A 22,320-nucleotide genomic window follows, 5' to 3' on the forward strand; every position below is an offset into this window, starting at 1 on the left:
GATCTCGAGCAACATCTTTTTCTTTCCCCCACCCCTCCTCCCTCTTATACCTCCTTCTCTTTTTACCCAACATGCTTGTCGATATCAGCAACATCACTATACCTACGACTTTACAACGCGATAAGATCCCAGTAATAGGCAGTATCAGTCTCGCTGCCTTGATCACTGTATACGCTTTGGTCAAAGCGGGCTCATCATCCAGCGACACCATTAAGGTTGATGGCAAAAAATTGAAGCAAGTACCTGTTGCTCCCAACCGATGGCCGATATTTGGTAAGACACAGCCATAATCATGTTATTGTGACATCTCGCTCACACATGGATGTACCATGTATGTTATGTAGGCCATATGTTCTCTCTCGGAAAGAAGCCGGTGTTCAAGTTTTCGGAATGGCATAGACTACTCGGTATTACAATGTGTATATTACATTGATTGTTTATTCACTTATTCATCCACTATAACAACAACAATAGGACCCCTTGTCCGATTTGACTTGGGTGCTCGACAAATGATCCTTATTAGCGATCCTCAAGTAGCACATTCGATTTTTGTCACTGAGGGTGAGCATACATCGTCTCGTGCAGCGGGTACCTATACCTTTGACATTTATGGGATGGGCGGAAGGTACATATGATCATCTTTTATTCTCTCATGTACAAAACTCTAATGGCATGTTATTTATCAGGAATCTTGCTACCGCTGTCTATGGCAAGGAATGGAAAAACAAGCGGACATTAGGCAAGCAGCAGCAGATGGGACGAAACAATGGATCACGTGAACTTACACAAGCTATGAATAGCACTCAACCTTTTGGCACCCAAGATGGTCGACACCTATACCGATGTCATTCGTAACGAAATGGCCAACATTGCTACCACCCTTGCTGCTATTACTGAACGCAATGGAAGTGTGGATCCCATGCAGACATGTCACTTGGCGACGACCAATGTCATTTTGTTGACTTGCTTTGGTACACGATATCCTTCATCGGATCATCCCAAGTTCTTGAAGCTGGTCGACTTTGTCAAGGGCCATTTGAATCGGTCGAGCGTGATGAATGATGTTGGTGCCATCTTTCCATTCCTGCGTTGGTTCGATATCATTTTCCGTCAAGATTCCAAACTCAGGGCCTTTGTCAAAGAGTATCGTGATGCTCCTCTCCAAGAATTGATCGCCGATGCACGTGCAAGTGATAAGCCATCCATGGTGAAGACTGTGGACCAATACAAGGAGCAATACAAGATTGATGATTGGGATATCATTTGCTTTTTCTGTAAGTGTTGTTGGACAACAAGGGCGTATGTATACGATGACAAGGGAGAATGGTGCTAACTTTTACCACAAAAAAAAGCCGATATCATTCTTGCAGGCACCGATACCACCGCTGTCACAGTGACATGGGCATTGGCTATTCTTGTAAAGTACCCAGAAATCCAGGCCAGGATGCAAGCTGAGATTGATCATTTCCGAGCAAACAATGAGGGTCGTATGCCAACCTTCCAGGATCGCAACGAGTTCCCATACATGATCTCTGTTCAAAAGGAATGCATGCGCTATCGTGCCACCACACCATTTGGCGTACCTCACGTCACTACAAAAGATGGTATGTATGCAGCTTGCTTTACTATCGATAGACTTATCATTGATTTCCACTTTAGTGACATGGAACGGATACTATATCCCCCAAGGATCTACGTTGCTAAGCAACATGTACACGATGCATCGATCGGATACAGTATATGACAACGCAAACGAATTTATCCCAGAACGCTTCCTCGATAATACCAATACCATGTTGGCTGCAAGCAATGGCAGGCTTCAAAACCGTGATCACTATAACTTTGGATGGGGAAGGTAAAAAAGAACCTAATGTACTATCCCACTCTCTTTGCTAACAATGATTTTGCATAAAGACGTATTTGCCCAGGCACTCATTTGGTATGTCAAAAGATTGGAACAAGGTGGCACATGGTTATTAACTATCTTCTTGTTGTGTAGGCTGAAGTCGAAATGTTTGACATGTTTGTCTTTATCTTTGGTGATTACGATGTCAAGCCAGCCGAATTTGACAAGAATGGCAATCCAGTCTTTCCCAATGTAGACACCGGTCTGCCAGGTGGTGTTGTCACTGATCCAATCCCATATCAAGTTCGTGTCGTTCCTCGTGCTAGCGTAGCAAAAGCATAGTCCGCATTGTAATCGCCGCCATTTTTACTACGCTTTCGTCGGATTAATATCACCCATTATTTATGTATATCAATGGCACATTCAAGCACCCCATCATAGGCACTTAGTCAAAAGACACTTTGATAGCTTTATCGGTAGTTGGTATGAAGAATGATGTAATAATAGTATTTTGAGTGTATTTATGATTATCGCATGATGTAGTACATTTTTGGGGTTGCTTTATTAAATGTAAGCTGCTTGCTAGGTACTATTACTATCCTTGTTGTACTGTTGTTTATCCTCACAAGTCATCATCATCATCGTCTTCTTCTTCTTCTTCATCCTCCATGCTATCTTCATGTCGAACGAATCGAAGCATGATGTTGCCTGCTGGTGTTGTCACCCTTCCGTTCGATGTGATATTATCAAGGTCAATTTCGATTGGTTGGCCCTCTTCATCCAAGGCAGGCTCAATGGTGCAATTGGTGAATAAACGCACAAATACAGTGAACATTTGCTCCTCCGCCTAAAAGATGCACCTGTCAATTGTCGATCTTTTGACACCCACACAATGACCCAAGCTTGTACTTACTAATTGTGCACCGGGACATACTCGTCTAAAGAGAGAATCCATCATTAGGTCATTTTGCACTTTTTCGGTAATCGACATGGATGATTTACCTTCCCCAACCGAAATTAAAGTGATCACGTTGGCCAACCTTGGCATTGGCTAGAGACGCCATCGTGCTTGTATTGTCAACAAAGCGATCGGGGATAAATTCTTCTGGTTGTTCGTACACCTCTGGATCAGCATGCATGAGGTACAAGCTCGTAACAATGGTAGTACCCTTGGGAAGCACATGTCCTCTCCATTCGACTTTTATATATATACGTCAATCGTAAGTATATCCACAGCATCCTCGTCAATGACTTACCATCTTGTTCAGTCTCATGGAATTCTCCAAAGGGGGTAATAGGTCTAAAACGCATGCATTCTTTTTGAACCGAGACAAGGAAAGGCAAGGCATCGCGATCAGCAAAGGTGGGTAATCGTTGATGCTCCGAAGCAAAGGACGCGATTTCCTCCACGATTTGGTATTGGGCATCTTTTTGTGTAGAAAGAATGACAAAAGCCCATAGCAACGCTGTAGCCAATGATTCGGTTCCTCCTTCAACAAGATCACCTAGGATACGCCCATTCATTGTCTCAATACCTATCATGGATCTATTTCCCCACTCTTCCAATAGAGTCATACCTGCTGCTGCCAAGATGTCTTGATCATCCATTTGGCCCATTTCCTTCATATCCTTGAGAGATCTGACAACACCCTCTTCGCCACTTTGATCCACCAATCGTCGAAATAGAGGCTCGCGTTCAGTTTCAATGTAATGTCGGTACATTTCTTCCGTCTTGCCAAGCACAAGCGATAGCACGGGTAGATAGGTGGTGACATCCGAGGAAGCAATCTCATGACCATGATCCATGACACGAATGACCTCGTCCAACGTGTCGTCATTGGTGTCGTCCTTGCCAAAGCATGTTGTCAGAATGAATTGCAACGAGGCCCGCTCGAGCACTTTGGTGGGATCCATGTTTTTTTGTGCACCACTACCGCTCATCAATGCAATCACCAATCGATCCACTTGGTCGTTCAACGACTGTGTAAATTTGGACGCCATCTTTTTCGATCCAAGTAAGGCATTCGCTATGTAGCATTCATCATCAACATCATCATTGTGTATATGTATGTACCCCCATATTGCTATTACTCACTGACAGTACGCATTTGTCTCCAAGCTTTGTTAGGACTTGAACATATCAACCCCCTATTTTTTTTCGCTTGATGGTCAATACAAACCCCATTCATGATCTTGGTTTTCATTGTTGATGATGTACCTTCCATTCATGCTACGATGTTTTGTTTTGAGGACCGAAAAAGGTCGACCCGAGGTGATGTTGCCATTCCCCACTAATAGTTCATGAGCGATGGTGGGATCACTGATCACAATCCATGTCTTGACACCCATTTGTAATCGAAAGATGGATCCTATTGTATACATAAAGTATCCGTATTAGAAACAAGGCTTGTCCAATGCTGTTGTGGGGGGCTACTCCCTAGAATGCGGGAGGGCGTGGGTGGGGATGTAAGGAGCCAAGTACAAACCTAATTCGCGATGCCACTGCATGAATTGTAGCATGGGCTGCTCACTCAGAGATAACAAATGGCCTACATGGTGTTTTTCAGTATACGGATAACAATTCATGGCGATGATGGTGCTGCTAGCTTCTTACGTACCAACGTAAGGATATGCATTTTGAGGAGATGGGATGTTTTCAAGGCCTTCTGGAACACCTTGATGATAATACTTGCGATAAAAAGCATAAGCGGTCAATGCAGCGGCGGTAAGTGCACTGGCAACAGAGAGTAGGCCACCGCCACCACTGCGGTGCATGGTCGATAATGCATCATCCGATATGATATCCATGTTGGTAGTACTACACTATAATTCGTGCCACACAGCAAGAAAGAATGAAGAATGTATGGCACCTCTACTGTTCTTGCCTCTTTTATAGTCCTTGTTGCTTTGACCTCCTTGCGAGAATGAGAGATAGTGTGCGAGAGAGCGATAAACGTTTTGTACATCAAGCTTTCTAGAGGGAGATGTGTGAGGGGCAAATAGGTTAAAGGTGTTGTTCATCCGTGGGTGTAGAACTAAAGGAGAGATTTACTTTCGCACGGCTTAGACTGGTGGAGGACAACACACACAATGCTGTGGCGTACATACAAAATGCTCCTTACCATCGTACCTGGATTAGACTCTTTGCACTCGGGAAATGAGGAGTAATCGACTTTCAGTGTTTAGGAGTGTGTCAACAGTGAAAAGGGTGATGGAGAGAGAGAGAGAGAGAGAGAGAGAGAGAGAGAGATAGGAGAAACATCATCATCATCATCATGATGGGGAGTGATACTATGTCTTTTCTTCTTTTGTAAAACCCCAAGCCATCTTATCTTGTATGTGCGTTATGTAACAAAAAGATTGGGATAAACCATATATTGAAAACAGATTTGGAGGGTGGGGGCGGGGATATTTATCTACAAGGTCTAAGATCCAATGAACAACGTAAAAATGTGTGTGAGATTTGATGGTGGTGGGGAAAGGGATATGACGATGGTGGTGATGGGGGAGATGTGAGGATCCAAAGAAAAGAAAAATGAGGAGCAAGTAGAATCGGATGCATGGATGAAAAAGGTAGAGATGGGATAAAAAAAAACTACCTGGTCGTGCTGTTGTTGTTGCTGGCATCGCTTGCTGGGGTTGTTGTTCCTGTTGTTGTGGTGGTGGTTGCCGGATTGTCTTCCGATGATGATGATGTTACACCACCATTGCTTTCGTTTGTGTTACCTTGAGCGGCATTTCTTGCACGTACCGCTTCCTGATCCTGCAATGACAGCCGAATCGCTTCCATAATCATATACTCTTCAATATCAAAGTCCATGCCATAAAACGAAGTACGCGGCTGATGATGTTGTTGTTGTGGATGTTGGGATTGTGTTGTTGCTGTTGTTGTGTGATGTAATGGTGTGGCTGCTGATTGTGACCGATTGGGTCGAGTAAGTATTCCTCGCCTATTACGAAAGAATGCTGGTCTGCCATCTGAATTACGACGTGGAGGCACTGGCGAAGAGGATGAGGACGAATCGGTAGGCTTTGGATTTTTCCAATCAGGTCGTACATGATCTAAAGGGATGAGTCAGTCTAATGAATCATCATCTTCACCATTCTTCACGTGATTCTCCTGCTACTTGCCTACAAGTACAACATCTGGGCTATCGTGGCTAACGTTTTTGCGTCTTGGAGGCTCAGCCCCATCAATCACTGCTGTAGCTGTAGCTGTAGCTGAGGATGCATTGGATCGTGCTTGTGTAGTGGGACTGACTTTGGAACGACCTGGGCTATTGTTGTTGGAGCGAGACTATGATCCTTGTATATCAGTAACCCCATCACAACAATGGCCTTTTACTACTACTACTGCTTACATCCTTCCATGTAGGGGGTTTGTAAACAACACCAAAATGATCCACCATACAAAAAGGACATGTTGCAGGAGAAGAAGGTGTATCAACAGGACGCTTGATTTGAAGGAAGCATTCGGTGCAAACGGGTTGATCACAACATCGGGCATGGTTGATATTCGCGGGATAGTACTAAACACACACACGTTGCATATGAGCCACATGGCATAATTACTTTGTTTAGAAGGGTCTACACAGCCATACCAGAAAGCATATAGGGCATTCCACAGCATCCTTATATAAAGCCTTTTTGATATCTTGTCCTTGGATTGTGGTACCATTGTTACTGTAGCTCGTCGAAGTCGATCGTGAACGCACTTTGCTCGTGGACGTTGTGGCAGTCGTGGGTGGAGGTGACGGTATACTGATCGGTTCATTGGGTTGCTCTGGTAAGTCTGAAAGGCCTATAGAAGAAGCCAAGTGGTTAATGGGGTGACTAATCCTATCAATGCGCGTGTGATCCTTGTCAACTTACCTTTGTAGAATGGCGCCAACTTCCTTTCAACAATGAGATTTCTTACAATGCGCAAGTTGAAGTCCTGTTGTGTAGCCGAGTATATGCCGTTAGGAAGTGTTGTACCATAGTCAACGGATTCTTCTATGGTTTGTTGTGCTGTTCGATTGGTGTCCTTTGATACACTGGCACCCATGCTATATATCAACCCAGTGATAAAAGACAATGATACACGGCTTGAAGAAAGAGTGAGAAAGAGAGGAGAGAGAGAGAGAGAGCAAGGGCTGTGTGTGGCCAAAGTGACATGCGCTTTACTCATTTTACTCAGCAAGCGGCGTCAATGGCAGACTCAAGTTGAAGAACCCCCCGCAGCAGCAAGCTTGGATGACAACATCATGCTATCATGCAGAGTACTATTCTATCATCATCCACGTGTACAATACCGTACACATTGATATATCACATTGTCTAATAAAGATGTTGTCTTGTTGCATTATGCACTTGTTGGCGTCATGTTTTAATCATTATCCCTGTTCTTTAGCTGCAGGAGATGTTGATATGGGATCATAATTAATTCCTCTTCTTTCATATGTACTCAAACGTAGGTAGCTGCATAAAACTTGATCATCATTATCCTCATCATGTATTTCTGCCTTGGGAGCAAGCAGCATGCATAACATCATGGCAACAGCTATCCAACCACCCTTTTACTTATTCTATCATTCATTTACAGGATTAAAAGGACACCCTCTTCTACCGTGTTTCAATGGGAAGAGTAGGAATGATATGGGGTGGGGTGGTAGTAGCAACAGTAGCCAAGAGATGTGTGTGGTGATGTGTTCCCGAAAAATGATAACGCGCCTTGCAGGATAATTTATCTAAAAGCTTCTTTTTCCATTTCACAAACATGCCTTTTGGTCAAGTAAGGTTTTATCTTTTCCGAATGCTCCCCTCATGCTTACCTTTTACACTTGTAGATCGTCGTAGGACCACCGGGATCTGGGAAAACCACTTACTGTTGGGGTGCATACCAGTACTTGACTGCCATTGGAAGGTAAACGATCAAAGGGTCCCATGTGTGTATGTGGGTATCAAGTCTAATGGGCGTATGCTTGTAGGAAAGTGGCCATTGTAAATCTGGATCCTGCCAATGAGCATATACCCTATCCTTGTGCTGTCAATGTGGCCGATCTGATTACGCTGGACGATACAATGCAGGAGCTTGGACTTGGACCTAACGGTGGTATCATGTTTTGCTTGGAGTATCTATTGGAGAACATTGACTGGCTTACCGACAAGCTTGAGGAACTCAAGGATCATTACATTCTCTTTGATTATCCTGGACAAGTGGAACTATTCACACATCACACAGCTGTCAAGCAGATCTTGGAGAAGTTACAAAAGCTGGATTATCGAGTAAGGAAGGAAGGATAGAGAGGGTATCATTATAGGAATACTGATAGTGTCATCAACAGCTTGTAGCCGTTCATCTCGTGGATGCACATTACTGCACAGACCCATCAAAGTACATTTCCGTGCTATTGTTATCTCTCAAGACAATGATCCAACTTGAATTGCCCCATGTGAATGTATTATCCAAGATTGATTTGATCGAATCCTATGGAAAACTAAGCAAGTATAGTGTGAATATGGATGTTGGAGAACAAGGTATTAATGAATGGGTGGTGTAGAGTTCAATTTGGATTACTATACGGATGTGATGGATCTTTCTTATTTGCAAGAGACACTCAACGATGACCCATTTGGATCGAAATTCAAGGCATTGAACGCAGCATTGTGTGAGCTCATTGAGGATTTCTCACTTGTGGGATTCTATACATTATGCGTGGAAGACAAGGATTCGATGACCAAGATACAACAAGTCATCGATAAGGCGGGAGGATTTGTATTTGGTGGATTGACGCAAGGCAATGAATCAATCATGCTATCAGCAATGAAATCAGGATACCACGAAGACGTCAAGGACATACAAGAGCGGTGGATCGATTCACAGTATGATCAAGAGGACCCTGACTTTGGTCGTCAGTAGTAGTAGTGGTAGCCATAGCACTCTCTGTGTACATATTTAAACGTGTAAATAATATTTATGCATCGTTGCACGACAGCAACTTAACACCCAAGATTGGTTTTCGCGTCCTTTTCCTCCTTTTTTCGCCCCTCTCCACACACCCTCTCTCATGTCCTTCAAAGATCTCCATTACTCGCTTAGCCGATTCAAGACCGATGTACGAACACAAATTGCTGGCAAGAACCCGTTTCAAAGTCAAGACACAAAGGCATTATCCATGTGGATAAGAGAAGAACGACACACGCAAGGTGCTATGGCCATGGCAGCCAAACATGGACACGACAACAATCAAGCTTTTGTACAATGGCTAGCACAAGAAGACAATGATCAGGGACTTCAAGTAAGAAGAGAAAGAGATGATGGGTGGAAGATCACATAAGGATGTTAACACGATGACTATCTAGGATCTTGGTTACATGTATTTACAATTGATGGAAAAGCAGGTGGAAATGGAGAACGAGATTGCAGGTAAAAATAACAATGTACATGTGTACCACGGTAACTAACTAAAAGAGTGGATGATACAGCAAAGCACGGGCGTTTCCGACAAGTGATCAAATCGATCCGAGAACGCGATCAACTTGTTTTAGCCGATCTCCGCGAAAAGAAACAGGCCGTTTCGGCACGACTAGAGCATTTACGCAAAAGCAGCCCTAATTCAAAGAAACAAATACAGCACCTTGAAATACAACTGGCCGATGTGGAAAAGGAGGAACGTGAGCGAGAATTGGAAATAGGCGACTATAAACGTTTGGCATTACGAGAAGCTTTTCATCTTCGATTCAACGCCATGCATGAATTTGCACAAAAGGCCGCTGTTTTAGCATCAGCAGGACAACGTCTCTCACAGCAACAGCGAGATGACCCACAACAGGATGATCTATTATTGATGGAATGCATGTTACAAATTGATGGATGGCAACCACCAGAAGAGCAAACACGTCCCACAGTGCTTGATAAATGGATATTCCAACCAGAAGAGGATGCGGCATTGTTAACGGATTTGGAGATTGCCACAGCCACTCATGAAAAACAAGCGGCTCAAATGGTAGCATCCTCCTTGGCAGATGAAGAGATGTCTTGTTCGCCACCACTACCGCCATCGTCGGCACCACCAGAGTATAAGGAAAAAGCACCCTACTAGAATGGTGGTTTCCATGACAACAATGTTGTTGTTGGGATGGTTACCCTTGTATGGACATGTAGAACAACCGCACCCCCCTTCTTCTTTTGCTTCTTTTTCTTCTTTCCAACCACCACTACCACCTTGTTTCCTTAACTCCTCTTTTACCGATAATACCCACCATGATCCATAAAGTTTACGTACGCCCAAACTAAAAAGTAACTGATTCAATCTATATGTTTATGCCATTGCATGCTTACAACGTGATGATGCATTTATGTGCAGCAGCTTGCAGGCATCCACGTTCACCACAACTTTTTCAACCATCATGTATGTATGTACCACAAGATAAAATAGCCAACAACGGAGACAAGTGGAAAAAAGGGAGTTGGAGAAGAGGCTTTGGTCTTTTCTAAGGCATCCATTTATTGACTTGCATACGTCTTACATACATACACGCTTTTGTGATGATGATCGATGCATTAGAATCCTCAAACTTGGTAAAAATGGGATGATCACGATGATTTTTATTTTCATGTATAAGCACAATCCATAATGATGTTATGCAAATGGCTCTTTTTTTTGGGGGGGTGGATGGGTGAGATGAAGTGGGGTATGTTCAAAGAAAAAAAGTGCTGTTGTTGTAGTAGTGAGTTGACCATGGGCATTATGTACAGGGGTAACTGTTTTTTTTCTTTTGTGAGTGATGTTGTTGTTGGGGTCATGTCTTGAATGATGCATTGATTGTTTTTTGTCTGGTGGGTGGGTATATATGTATGTTGTTTTGATATGTAGGGATAATAAAAGAAGAATGACAATGGTGGTGGTGGTGATTGTGTGATGCAGTATCATCAAAAAGACGCCCTGAAATTAGTTCCATGATTCGTGAAGGTTCACAACAACATGTAGCCATTCATTGTGCTTGACGGCGAAATGTTCAATGATCCATTTGTAGACCAAGCTACCATGGATGCGAACAAGCAATCGGTTTTGGCATATGGGACAAGGCCGATAGGTGTATCTCTTGGGATGGCGTGCGACAACGGATGATGATGAGGATGAGGATGGAAGTTTTTGCCTTGTGCCAGTGGTGGTGGGAGTGGTGCCAGCATGATCAGGTGGGCTCTTGGATAGCAGCAGCTCTGGATGATGCTGTGGACGATACATGATGTCGTATGTTGACATGAACTGGATGAATGTATGTATTGCGTATAGCACGAATGTCGAGGCAATTAAGCCCAAATGTTAAAGGATGAAAAAAGAGATGATGAAAAAAGAAAAGGCAATATGGAATGTAAAGCAAAAAAATCAATGCTTTGCAAGTTGCCTTTATATACACACACACAAAGTGGATCGAACCGGAAGATGGGTGCATATTCGCACTAGTCGAACAAAAAAGAGTGTCGTGGGACAAGGGGGGAACACAGAGTGGATCATGGGGGAGCAAGCAAAGAAAGAACACACCCATTGCGGGAAGGAGATAGTGGGGGAGAGGGAACACAATTTAGGGCGCTGTATATGCTCTCACTCTTCTCTCTCTCTCTGCTGTCGCTATAATGCACACTTTACTCCTTCTTGTTGTTGTTTCCCGCCAATATTTGAAAGCAGACTATATGTATATGTATATTATGTTTGCTTTACGGCACCTTTATCCTGCCGACATGTATGCTATGTATGTTGTTGCGGTTGTGTGTGTGTCAGAATTTTCGCTACTTGTGTACGTGTGTGTGTGTTTTCTTCATTACCCCCCATCTTTTAACCCGAGGAGGATGAACAAGACAAGAGAGAAAATGAGGGATGTATGTGCGTGGTAGTGGTGATGGTGCACCAAGAATCGGGGGTTACGCCATATGGAGTAGTGCTGCCGGATCCTGGTGCCCCGTGGATGCATTCTTGTTCTCTTTTCTTAGTCGCCCTGACCAACACCCGTGTCTCCTTTTTGGTGTTCGGTATCGTGATCATTAAGCGCATTGCAAATAGGATTGAGATGTATTTCACAAGAGCATCCATTTTGACGAAATTTGGAAGCAGCGGTATCAAGCATCATGTAAACAAGACCGCATCGATAATATCACCAGATTTTATGATTGTTTGCGTGTGTGCCTTGTTACTCACACTCCTTCCATTCTTTCCTCAAATGTGCAAAAAAGAAACTCGAAACACAAAATAAAAATGCACGCACTGACCATTATTGTCACGTAACAAATGGATGGTTTCGTCATAAGCAATCGAGTCGTGTGATGAAAAAGTTCCCAAGCATTCTCTTTTTCTTTCCCTCTTCCGGGATCTGCCCTTGTGACCTGACAGGTTTATCCTTCTTTTCAAAAAGTCGAATGTCAACGACGACCACCATCATCATCACCTTTAACATTCCAACATTTGAGCAACCATGCACGACATTGTATATGCTTTCTCAAGTTGCACCATCTTAATAGCCAGCTACATCAACATGCATGTGTAAGCCCTTTTTCCCTTTTCATAGACGTATGTATATAACAGCAGCATTATCGAAAGGGGGTTGCCATGGATTCTACTACATCACGTCGTATCCATGGATGCGTCATTGATGCTATGCTACTTTAACCTACCCCACTATGCCACTGTGCCCACAGCTTGATGTGTACACAAAATGCTCACGCACATGACTGCTCACCGGTTCGTATTATATTCTCTCATCTCTTTTGCGTAACCGATCCATGGTGGTATTATGGGCGACTTGCATCATTTCATGCAGTGTGCAGTAATGGGATGAATAAATATGTCATGGTGAGATTCGTTGCGAGTGTCTTTGCTGGGGGCCGCATCGTTTATTTTAGGGTGTATGTATCGTAATCTGCAGTGTACGTACGTCTCTTACTACAACCGCTACTACTACGACTATTACGCATGATGCATGCACCCAATTTGCTACTTGCATTCTACTACATGAAGATGCTGTAATAGCTTGCACATCCATTATCATCATTTCAAGCACCCGTGACAAGAGAAGATACGGCTAAGGTGACACATTTTGATATTACCGAAGCACATGAACAATAGAGGAGATATCATTTGAAACAAAAATCGAGAAGCGCTATTTACCTTTAGAGGCTATAAAGTGGAGAGGTACGTAAATGATGCCGGATGGATGCCCTTGTACGCTCGGCAGCACGTTACTCCTATGCAGAGCCCGAGTACGGGTTACACATTATATTACAATAGAGCCTAACCACCGGCATAAGCAAAGGGCGTCACGGGAATTTATCATTTTATTTCTCATTCCCTTTACTGCTGCTGCTGGGAATGTAACATACACTCGCTCTCTAGGGCATTTTGTCTTTGTGTGAGAGAGAATAACAAAAGCGTGCGAACAACAACGTCCTCATTGTGGGTGGTGGTGGTGGGATGATTTGGTATAACAACAATGAATGAGTACTTTGTATCAAACACAATCAAGGGGCTGGTGAGAAGAAAGGTGTGCCCATTGTTTCTTTTTTTTTTCATTGTTCCTTCAGCACTCGGGCTCTGGTAGTAGGAGGCCGCGGAAGCGTTACTTGAAATATCACAACGACACATCATCATAGACACCAGCAGATGAGCCTCCTCCTCGTCGTCGTCAGTTGGCTTTCTTTGTACAAGTTTTCCTTGTAACACCCAACATCAAGGCTATTACCGGTTTTATTTTTTCACCTTTCTAGCCACAACAAGATTAGTACAAGTTGATGCCTGCAGCAGCAGCAGCAAGCTTCCCCGAGAAAGTAACGTGGATGATGATGTTCCTGTACCAAGTGATGTTGCTGAGTCTTAAAGTTATCATGCAAGCCGATCCCAATGATTCCTTTGGTAAAGAAGCCGTGACGCAAGGATTATGATCAATGACAAAACAGAGTGTGGGATCATAATAAACGCTGTGTGTGATGTCAACAGAGGACGACGACGTCAGATCATGTTATCCCATGGCAACCAAGAAGATGCACTCTGATGATGATGATGATGGTATGTAGGTACATCTCATTCGAGATAATGGGCTCGTGATCATTTTCGCTTCCGGGAGATCGTTCGAGCGAGCATTCTCATGCAGCTTTATCAAGCGATCTATCCTTAAAGTATACAAGTGGGTACCGATCATGCAAGTTTTGAAGCGTTTTATACATGTAGCAAGCAATAGATGAACGTAGATGAGGAATCACTACACATTATACTTGCTTTATCTTTGACTTGAGACTGCTGCAAATCATTTTCATGCGCTCTCTAAAGCTTGATGGGAAGTATCTTTATGACATAAGCAGCATCGGATCTTGAGCTGGTAATGTTTGACAGGGGGAGCAATAATGAACGTATACTCTTAAAACCAAAACTTGGATATTATTCCCATCGCTCTCATTTTCATATGTGGTGGGATGTCGACCTACGTATACGCATTATCTAAATTTGGGATTGGAATCTGCTTCTTCATGTAGCGTTACTATCTGGGTATAAACCATTTTTCGCTGTCTCAGCTAAAGAATGATATTGGAGGAGGGAGTACCACCACCGATATTGAGCTGATCCGCTAATGATCGAGGTGGAATAATGCATCAAGGTTACACACTACAGCAATTGTCGGCGGGATGTAATCAACTTAATGCGTTTACGCTATGCTATGTCTTTCCCCCCTGGAGGATCTACAACCACCACTTTTTAATATTGCAGCCAAGTGAAACATGATTCACGGTGTTATCCATCACCACCATAAACGATAATGATTTCAATGATGGGATGCGTGGATGGTGGCTCATTGTGTTTATTGATAAGCGGTTGATGTAATAAAAGACTTCTCGTTGATGAATAAGCAATACAATTCTGTGGCTATGGCATGCATCTACAAGTAAGAATTAATAGAGCGGGATACCGATGGCCATCATTTGTTTCACCTTGTTTCAGTGTGCCTGAACCCCTCTTTGTTTTGTTCTCACCAAGCATGGAAGCTCTGCCAAGCGAGTTGATTACTGACATTGCACGATGGTTGACTCAAGGAGAACGCTATGCCTGCATTCAAGTGTCCAAGCAGTGGCGTGTATTGTTCATGGCGCATCTCTACCGTTCGGTGCACATTAGGGATCGGCAAGCCATGTACTTGTTTCTCAAGGCGATTCGACAAACGGCAAGCGATCAGCTACTGGGGCATTATGTACGAGAGATAGTGCTTGGTAGAGGAAGTCGACCATTGAGGCCGTATCGTGCAAACGAGTTACGAGATAAGACGTATCGATTGGGATTATCATGGCCACGTTGGCAAGCGTTGGTGCGACTCTGTCCTAACGTTGAGCTGCTCGATTTCCATTGGACGACATGGCTTGAATTGGATGAAGGAGGAGGACAGCAAAGGGATCATGTTTTGTTTCCATGGAGAAGGTTACGAGGTGTGGCACCATTTCACAACAGCGGCATTTTTTGGCAGGTGCTTGAACAGCATGGCTCACGATTAACACGACTCGAGTTGACACGGGCTGTATTGGAACATACAATCGATGCATGGCAACCCATCTTGGCACAGACACCTGTACTTGAAGAACTTGTTTTGACAAGTGGTATCAGCTTTGGAACGTTGATGACAGGACCAATGCTATTGTACATTGATGATCTATTGGAAGCTTGTCCCTTGTCACTCAAATCGCTCTCACTTTCGATGTTCAAACTCGACATTCGACCACAACAACACAACAACAACAACAACAACAACCATCATCCCTATCGCCATCTTACTCGACTTTGCAGCATCGACATGTACACAGTTGAATTCGTCACGCCACATCCACTCGATTATATGGCAAAGGCATGCACCCACCTTGACAAATTGGCGATTGGACGATCAGTAATGTCATTTGATGCCGAATACAGTAAGGAGACATTCATGGATGCACTTGTACGGGTCTTTGCAGCAAATCGTCAATCGTTGCGTAAGGTGTCAATGGATTCTTCGTGGAGCAGTTCATGGGTATTGGCAATGTTGCAAGTATTGGAGCGCCATTCGCTATTGGAGCTTTGCATAGGATCACATCATGGACGCCTGCTTGACTCATCAAGTGTTCGCTGGTCACCTGATAATTACGACGCCGTGCTATCAGTGCTTTCATCACGTGCTTCTACCTTTGAGATATCATTGAATCCGCAGCATACGATCGACTTGGGTCATCAATTAGCCCTTCCATTACAACGCACATGTCCTTTTCTCTTTGAACTTGAGCTCAATGGCGCACAGCAAGAGATCCCGCTCGATATCATTCTTCAATACCTTCCTAGCTTACATCGACTCAAGCTTTGCAATGCTCGCGTTACCATTCATCATCAACAAAATTGCATTTCAGCATCATCAACGAGGAGGAGTCGACTACAACATTGTGGATTACATTTGGCATTTGTGCAAAAAGACATCTTCAATTGCCTAGCAACCATGTGCCCATCCTTGACGAGCCTTAGCCTTTCAGCATGTCATTTTCATACGACGCTTCCTTCCGTGAGCTTAGACATTGATATGCCGCAACATACGCTACGACATGTCAGCATCCAATCCATGAGCGCTGTATGTGAATTGCCAGATACCACCACCAGAGAGAGGATACACACATTGGGCATGGGCAAATGTCTAGCGCTCGGTGTATCAGCATCATCACAAAAAGACGAGACAATCAGGTTTTATCACGTGTCGTATTATCGCCATTCATTCACTCGGGAGCTGTTGTCATTACCAAGAGATGCATTTCCATATCTTTCAAGAGAATCCATCCCGCATCATGGATCCCAGAACGACCTCGAAGCATTGCAAAAGGATTGGTTCAAAGCCCATCGACAACAACGTGCAAATACCATGGGTAGCTCTGTTCCAGAAAAGAGTTTTGGTTATATAGCTTTGCATGCACACTATGTACATAAATGCACCTTTGAAGACACTTTGGTACCCTTCTCACCACCCATCCAATAAAAAATTTGAGAACGCGCTGGTCGCACTCATCACACAACCATGTCTCTTGCACTATGTTTGTATTCACATCACTGTAAGTGGACGCATATCATTATAAAGAGTAGCTTGATGATCGTGATTATCACGTACTCTGATAGATCGATTTATGCATGGACAACATTACACCTGGGCCCTTCAAGCTTAATCCTGGCGCATGCGCCCCATCACTTTATGAGCTCATGCACCAACAATTTATCAATCCATCATCCCCAACATTCATTTTATCACTCTTTGTGGTCATAGAAATACCCACGGCCAACGCAAACAATAAAAGAGTGTTGTCGCCGCTCATCGTACTCCCACACATTTCTTCCCTCTACTATCACACTTTGATTGCTTACAAGGTCAAATTTCCAAGGTTTCGTACGTATCCCATTTCTTGCAACCTTATGTACAAGCGCTGATCTTTGTGGTCATTCATAGGATTTCTTTGTTATCCTGCTCTCATTGTTGTCATCGTCCTCATTGTGATGGTATTGGATTCTTGTAATAAGGTAAAGCCTAATCAAATTGCTTGAGTGCTCGCATACTCATATCCATCGCATTACTTTCATATAGCTATCTCCCGTGATGCATATGCAAAAGTTGGATTGGCGCCATGAGCCGTTTCGCAGCAACTACACCAAGAGGTTGCCTCGTTGGCCAAAAGACAAGGGGTCACTGCTCCAGCTGACCTCTTTTCGTTATGGCGGTCAAGCTACACACATGCAAGGAGTCCACAAGTTGCGACCCAGGATGTCATTGAAGTAAGTTATTGCTATGTGTGCTGACTACTTGACTTACTTTGTTTCACTCAAGGCCTTTCCAAGTCTACAAAAGCAAATGGGCACCTATTTTGTTGGATTTGGAGCCATGACAGGTCCTGCAAAATTATAAGGAGAGCTTGCCCCTATGGTCAAAGCACTCGGGTGCCACTGCTCCTGCCGATTTATACTCACTTTGGCGGTCAAGATATATGCAAGCAATGCCTAGAGGGAGACCCGAATTGGCACCAATGAAGTAAGTTATTGCTATGTGTGCTGACTGCTTGGCTTACTCTTGTTTCGCTCAAGGGCGTTCAAATTCGAGGAAACAAGTGGAAACCCATCTTTGACGAGCTGCAGCAACTGGTAAGAGTGGATAGGGGCACTTGGATATATATTTTCAGACATTGAAGGTCATCTTGATTTTTGTTGTAGCGTAAGACAACACATGAATATCGAGTGCAAAAACTGCGCACCTTGGAAGGGACTGACGAGAGTGCTGCAGACAGCACTGTTGCTTTTGGTGCATGGTGTTCTCACAACTAGCCTTGCCGAAGAGATGTCTTTGGGGACCGGTAGCATGGTAAGGCTATTTTCATTTCCGCTGTTGCAGGCTCATTGTTAACATCTCATACAAATAGGCCCACGAGCGTGCTATCAATGAGGGCCATGATTTCCTCGAGCAAGTGGCAACGACAAATGGCGATACGAGGCAAAACACGCTGGCATTTGCTGCATCGCGCTTCAAAGGTTGTACCAAATCGTGGGGTGATATCACCAATAAAAGTAAGTAGCCTTTTCGATCAAATAGCAGCATCATCAGCCCCAATGCTGATTTAATTAACGCCTATCGTCTTAATAGGGACTCTCTCTCCTCTGTCTGCAGCCTCATCTCTCCTCATTCGTACGACCACCTCAAGCGATTGCTCTCGGATAAGGAATTTGAGGGCCTCGAAAACAGAATCTCGCCATCCGTTGAAGGGCTCTCTATTACCGATCTCGCACTGAGTGATTGAATTATATGCGCTCGTTAATAAATATGGTTGTTGTTGTAGTCTACGTAAAAAGATGCCATCCTTGAAGTACATGATGAAGCTAACGACCTCAAAGCATTACAAAAGGATTGGTTCAAAAGCCCATCATCAGCAATGTACAAATACTATGGGCAGTTCAGATCCAAGAAGGAGCTTAGGTTATATCTCTTTGAGTGCTCACTTAATGCATTATTGAAGACACTTGTACCCTTCTCATCCAGCCAATAGAAATAAATTTTCACGCGAGCGCGATGGTCGCGCTTCTTCACTCTTCACAACGCGTCTTGAACTCCTCTCGCTTTTCCCTTTCATACACATACGCACACGCACACACATACAGCAATGAGTCTTTGGGTCGACAAATACAAACCAACCAGCATTGATCAGTTGACTTATCACAAGGGTCTCTCAAAACAACTCAAAGGATTGGTACGAATCACAGCACACACACGCACCCATTCACCCACATAACAAACAACTTATACACCATGTCAACAGGCTCGATCCGACAATTTGCCCCATTTGTTGTTTTATGGTCCTTCAGGTGGTGGAAAAAAGACACGCATTGCAGCTATGCTTCGAGAATTGTTTGGTCCTGGCGTCGAAAAGGCAAGCAAACACCATGCGACTGATATCGATGCACAGCTGTAGACTGACGCTTTTGCTCTTCTAGCTCAAAATCGATCAACGTCAGTTTTCTACGCCGAGCAACCGTAAGCTTATCTTCACTATCGTTCAAAGCAACTATCATTTGGAAATCAATCCAAGGTAACAAAGAGCAGACGAGCCATGAGGGGATCCTTTTCAGCTGACTTGTTATAGTGATCTCGGCTTTTATGATCGTATCATTGTTCAAGATGTGATTAAGAGTATTGCACAAACACAGCAGGTGGATGCCAATGCAAAACATCAATACAAAGGTAAGATGTGAAATGGATTTAGGAAGTAAAGGAGAGGATGCTAATAACAATGTGTTAGTGGTGGTGATTGATCAAGCTGATGAATTGACGCGTGAAGCACAAGCAGCGTTACGTCGTACCATGGAAAAGTATACGACCAATTTGCGATTGATTCTTTGCTGCAACAGCTTGAGCAAGTTGATTGCCCCTCTTCGTTCACGTTGCTTGATTCTCCGTGTGCCCCGCCCAACCTTACCCGAGGTAAAATCAACAACATCCAACAAGCGTTTTTTTCCAATCCTCTCACATCCATGGCATAGGTCTCCACAGGATTACAGCTTGTAGCCAATCAAGAAAAGTTCAACTTGCCAAAACCTCTTGCTGAGAATATTGGACGTATGACACAATGCAACATGCGCTCATCATTATTGACTTTGGAAAGCACGGCAGTAAAATTGTAAGTATCATTGAAACATCAAGAGATGCGTCGATTGACAAGCGTCTTTTTTTCCAGCTCTGATCTTTCAAGTGTACAAGTCCCTGAAGCGATGGATTGGGAAGTGGTCATTCAAGGATTGGCCAAGATGATTTTGGAAGAACAAACACCACAAAGGTAAAGAGTGAGGGGAGGGAAAAGTTTATTGAAAGGATCGAGTTGACAAGGATACGGGTGTTATACAGATTACTGGAAACCCGAAAGCATGTTTATGATTTGATCACGCGTGGTGTGGAGCCTACTGTTATTATGAAGGTACGTTGGCGGTGGAATCACTGTGGAAAGGTGTTAATCGCATATACAATTTGAATAGAACCTCTCGTTTCAATTGATGAAAAGGATGGATAGTGAAATGCAAAGAACGGTCATTGACAAAGCAGCTTACCATGTAAGTTAGTGTGATTGCATTCAGCGCTTGTGGCTAACACCAATGGGATGATAGCAACACCGCATGAATTTGGGCCGTAAACACGTATTTCATTTGGAAGCTTTCATTGCCAGTGTGATGGACGCCTATCTTCGGTAAGGAGAACATTGATACTATATCATGGTGGTGCAATACTAATGAACACATGTTTGATAGTCATCGTACAAAGTACTAGATTATTCTTTATGCAATTTGACATATGAAAATGATCATTTATACCAAAAGAAGCTACATGTGGTTTATGGATGGGGTCATTGGTGACGGGATGTGGGTGAGGTGACCAAATGCTGCTCATAATAATCGATCAACTAACGTAACATGTCGTCAGCCATGATATCCTTGTTTGAAATGATGTGCAAAAGAAACTCTACCTTTTCTGGTGCCTTTTTCCTTAGAGTTCTTGTCAAAGAATATGATGTCGTATCATTTGGCCTAGGTTAAAGCAACATCAGAGAAAATTCATGCGAGCGGAGAGTAACTCACCATTTCAATTGTGCCAGCAGTGGGCTACTATACGAATTCTTGTCGGCAAATACATGTGCCACCCTGATCAGTTCTGACCATTTCATGCCTTTGGGGGGTAATGCGCTTATGGGAACCTGCTTCATCTTGTGGAACTCCTTTCTTGGAACAGAAGATTGTGCTGCAGCCTCGTCTCCTTGTGATGCCCCCGTTGTACCCTCTCGTTCTTGTGTGGAAGCCAATGTAACCTCTTGTTCTTGTTCTTGTGTTGGAACTTCTTGTTCCGCCGGTGCTGCCGAAGCTGCTGTAGCTTCCTGTTCAGGAGTCGAGGATGTTGTAACATCTTGTTCTGGTGCAGCATGTCTTTGCTTTCGAGTAGTCTTTGTACTGGATGTCGTGGAAGATGATGATGATGGCTGCGTTCGTGGCCCGTGCTTCTCCCAATACGATTCAATAAGATCATGTGACAAGCTAAACAAGATCACTAAGTAATGGCTACTGAAAGCGACATGTTCCTACCTACATATTTTCCTCCGGCTCCCATGTATTCTCTGAATGGTCATAACCCTTCCATTTGACACAGTATTCTGTTACAGACTGCAGAACCATGATATCAGTGTACGAGGCCTAGGTTACACGTTACAGTAAAGAAGTGCGTTACCTTGTTTCTTTTGGACTTGCGATGAGCTACCAATTCCTCCACCTCGTAGAATTCCTCTTCGTTGCTACTCTCCTTTGTCAAATTGCCGCGCTTTCTTTTGGATCCGGAAGGCATTGTGGTTGCGTGTTGTTGACAGGTGCTGTGTTGTGGTGAAAGGAGAACCGGAAATTAAGCAAAGAGGGAGAGCTGGACAAGTCAAGTTAATTTCTTTGGTGTTCTTACTGCAACGCAATTATCTACTCAACCAACATGTCATATCCAAGACAACCAATGCTACTACCGAGATTGACTCCCACAGCCATACCACAACCTTGGTTTGCAAAGAAACGGAGCCTCGAAGACGAATTACAGGAGCTGCAATATGAAGAAGATCGATATACCCGAGAACGCGCACTCGCATTGACAACCAAGTACGATGCCATCCAAGTCGATGTACCCGATGCAGCCCATGGTGCCCAAAAAGTCCAGCAACGGCAATTGACACCATTCTCGCAAAGTTCTCAACAGCAACACTTGGTGGAACCTGAGGACGAGGGTGAATACGACGATGATAACGAACAAGGCAATTATGGCGTATCAGGCTCATCGACAGGCTCTGTCACTCCTCAACAAGTCAGAATGATGCAGCACAATGAGGATATGGTTCCTTCATCCATACCCGCCTCACCCGAGTTTTCAGACGATGATATGATGCTGAGCTTTTAATCGAC

The 22,320-nt window shown here is 43.8% G+C and overlaps 11 protein-coding genes across 11 annotated transcripts; 7 read left to right on the top strand and 4 right to left on the bottom strand.

Moving 5' to 3' along the window:
* Positions 1–71: 71 nt before the first annotated feature.
* On the top strand, positions 72–2,188 carry O0I10_009397 (uncharacterized protein; the record flags this gene model as incomplete). The annotated part of the gene is made up of 9 exons (XM_058489389.1): positions 72–273; positions 345–407; positions 475–625; positions 687–739; positions 801–1,274; positions 1,353–1,604; positions 1,660–1,855; positions 1,915–1,939; positions 2,000–2,188. 9 exons carry the CDS (start codon positions 72–74, stop codon positions 2,186–2,188), a joined length of 1,605 nt encoding a protein of 534 aa, XP_058339914.1.
* Positions 2,189–2,468: 280 nt separating this feature from the next.
* On the bottom strand, positions 2,469–4,654 carry O0I10_009398 (uncharacterized protein; the record flags this gene model as incomplete). Its single annotated transcript, XM_058489390.1, has 9 exons — positions 2,469–2,693; positions 2,760–2,784; positions 2,849–3,044; positions 3,103–3,351; positions 3,424–3,873; positions 3,942–3,994; positions 4,065–4,215; positions 4,333–4,395; positions 4,465–4,654. 9 exons carry the CDS (start codon positions 4,652–4,654, stop codon positions 2,469–2,471), a joined length of 1,602 nt encoding a protein of 533 aa, XP_058339915.1.
* A 787-nt stretch (positions 4,655–5,441) lies between these two features.
* Positions 5,442–6,893, bottom strand: O0I10_009399 (uncharacterized protein; the record flags this gene model as incomplete). The annotated part of the gene is made up of 5 exons (XM_058489391.1): positions 5,442–5,908; positions 5,978–6,143; positions 6,208–6,375; positions 6,448–6,647; positions 6,719–6,893. 5 exons carry the CDS (start codon positions 6,891–6,893, stop codon positions 5,442–5,444), a joined length of 1,176 nt encoding a protein of 391 aa, XP_058339916.1.
* Positions 6,894–7,604: 711 nt separating this feature from the next.
* Positions 7,605–8,747, top strand: O0I10_009400 (uncharacterized protein; the record flags this gene model as incomplete). The annotated part of the gene is made up of 5 exons (XM_058489392.1): positions 7,605–7,619; positions 7,675–7,751; positions 7,816–8,113; positions 8,173–8,329; positions 8,389–8,747. The coding sequence occupies 5 exons, from the start codon at positions 7,605–7,607 to the stop codon at positions 8,745–8,747; spliced, it is 906 nt and encodes a 301-aa protein (XP_058339917.1).
* Positions 8,748–8,895: 148 nt separating this feature from the next.
* Positions 8,896–9,930, top strand: O0I10_009401 (uncharacterized protein; the record flags this gene model as incomplete). The annotated part of the gene is made up of 3 exons (XM_058489393.1): positions 8,896–9,126; positions 9,191–9,254; positions 9,314–9,930. 3 exons carry the CDS (start codon positions 8,896–8,898, stop codon positions 9,928–9,930), a joined length of 912 nt encoding a protein of 303 aa, XP_058339918.1.
* Positions 9,931–10,779: 849 nt separating this feature from the next.
* On the bottom strand, positions 10,780–11,094 carry O0I10_009402 (uncharacterized protein; the record flags this gene model as incomplete). The annotated part of the gene is made up of 1 exon (XM_058489394.1): positions 10,780–11,094. One exon carries the CDS (start codon positions 11,092–11,094, stop codon positions 10,780–10,782), a length of 315 nt encoding a protein of 104 aa, XP_058339919.1.
* Positions 11,095–14,848: 3,754 nt separating this feature from the next.
* Positions 14,849–16,849, top strand: O0I10_009403 (uncharacterized protein; the record flags this gene model as incomplete). Its single annotated transcript, XM_058489395.1, has 1 exon — positions 14,849–16,849. One exon carries the CDS (start codon positions 14,849–14,851, stop codon positions 16,847–16,849), a length of 2,001 nt encoding a protein of 666 aa, XP_058339920.1.
* Positions 16,850–17,852: 1,003 nt separating this feature from the next.
* Positions 17,853–18,425, top strand: O0I10_009404 (uncharacterized protein; the record flags this gene model as incomplete). The annotated part of the gene is made up of 4 exons (XM_058489396.1): positions 17,853–17,887; positions 17,941–17,997; positions 18,067–18,214; positions 18,273–18,425. 4 exons carry the CDS (start codon positions 17,853–17,855, stop codon positions 18,423–18,425), a joined length of 393 nt encoding a protein of 130 aa, XP_058339921.1.
* Positions 18,426–19,007: 582 nt separating this feature from the next.
* O0I10_009405 (uncharacterized protein) lies at positions 19,008–20,662 on the top strand (the record flags this gene model as incomplete). The annotated part of the gene is made up of 11 exons (XM_058489397.1): positions 19,008–19,094; positions 19,164–19,274; positions 19,339–19,433; positions 19,488–19,585; positions 19,644–19,825; positions 19,885–20,021; positions 20,079–20,177; positions 20,246–20,315; positions 20,374–20,448; positions 20,503–20,582; positions 20,644–20,662. 11 exons carry the CDS (start codon positions 19,008–19,010, stop codon positions 20,660–20,662), a joined length of 1,053 nt encoding a protein of 350 aa, XP_058339922.1.
* A 76-nt stretch (positions 20,663–20,738) lies between these two features.
* On the bottom strand, positions 20,739–21,724 carry O0I10_009406 (uncharacterized protein; the record flags this gene model as incomplete). The annotated part of the gene is made up of 5 exons (XM_058489398.1): positions 20,739–20,795; positions 20,859–20,919; positions 20,971–21,420; positions 21,473–21,546; positions 21,611–21,724. 5 exons carry the CDS (start codon positions 21,722–21,724, stop codon positions 20,739–20,741), a joined length of 756 nt encoding a protein of 251 aa, XP_058339923.1.
* A 135-nt stretch (positions 21,725–21,859) lies between these two features.
* On the top strand, positions 21,860–22,315 carry O0I10_009407 (uncharacterized protein; the record flags this gene model as incomplete). Its single annotated transcript, XM_058489399.1, has 1 exon — positions 21,860–22,315. The coding sequence occupies one exon, from the start codon at positions 21,860–21,862 to the stop codon at positions 22,313–22,315; it is 456 nt and encodes a 151-aa protein (XP_058339924.1).
* Between the last annotated feature and the right edge of the window lie 5 nt (positions 22,316–22,320).

The sequence above is a fragment of the Lichtheimia ornata genome (assembly GCF_029851405.1).
Source record: "Lichtheimia ornata isolate CBS 291.66 chromosome Unknown scaffold00054, whole genome shotgun sequence".
NCBI lineage: Eukaryota > Fungi > Mucoromycota > Mucoromycetes > Mucorales > Lichtheimiaceae > Lichtheimia > Lichtheimia ornata.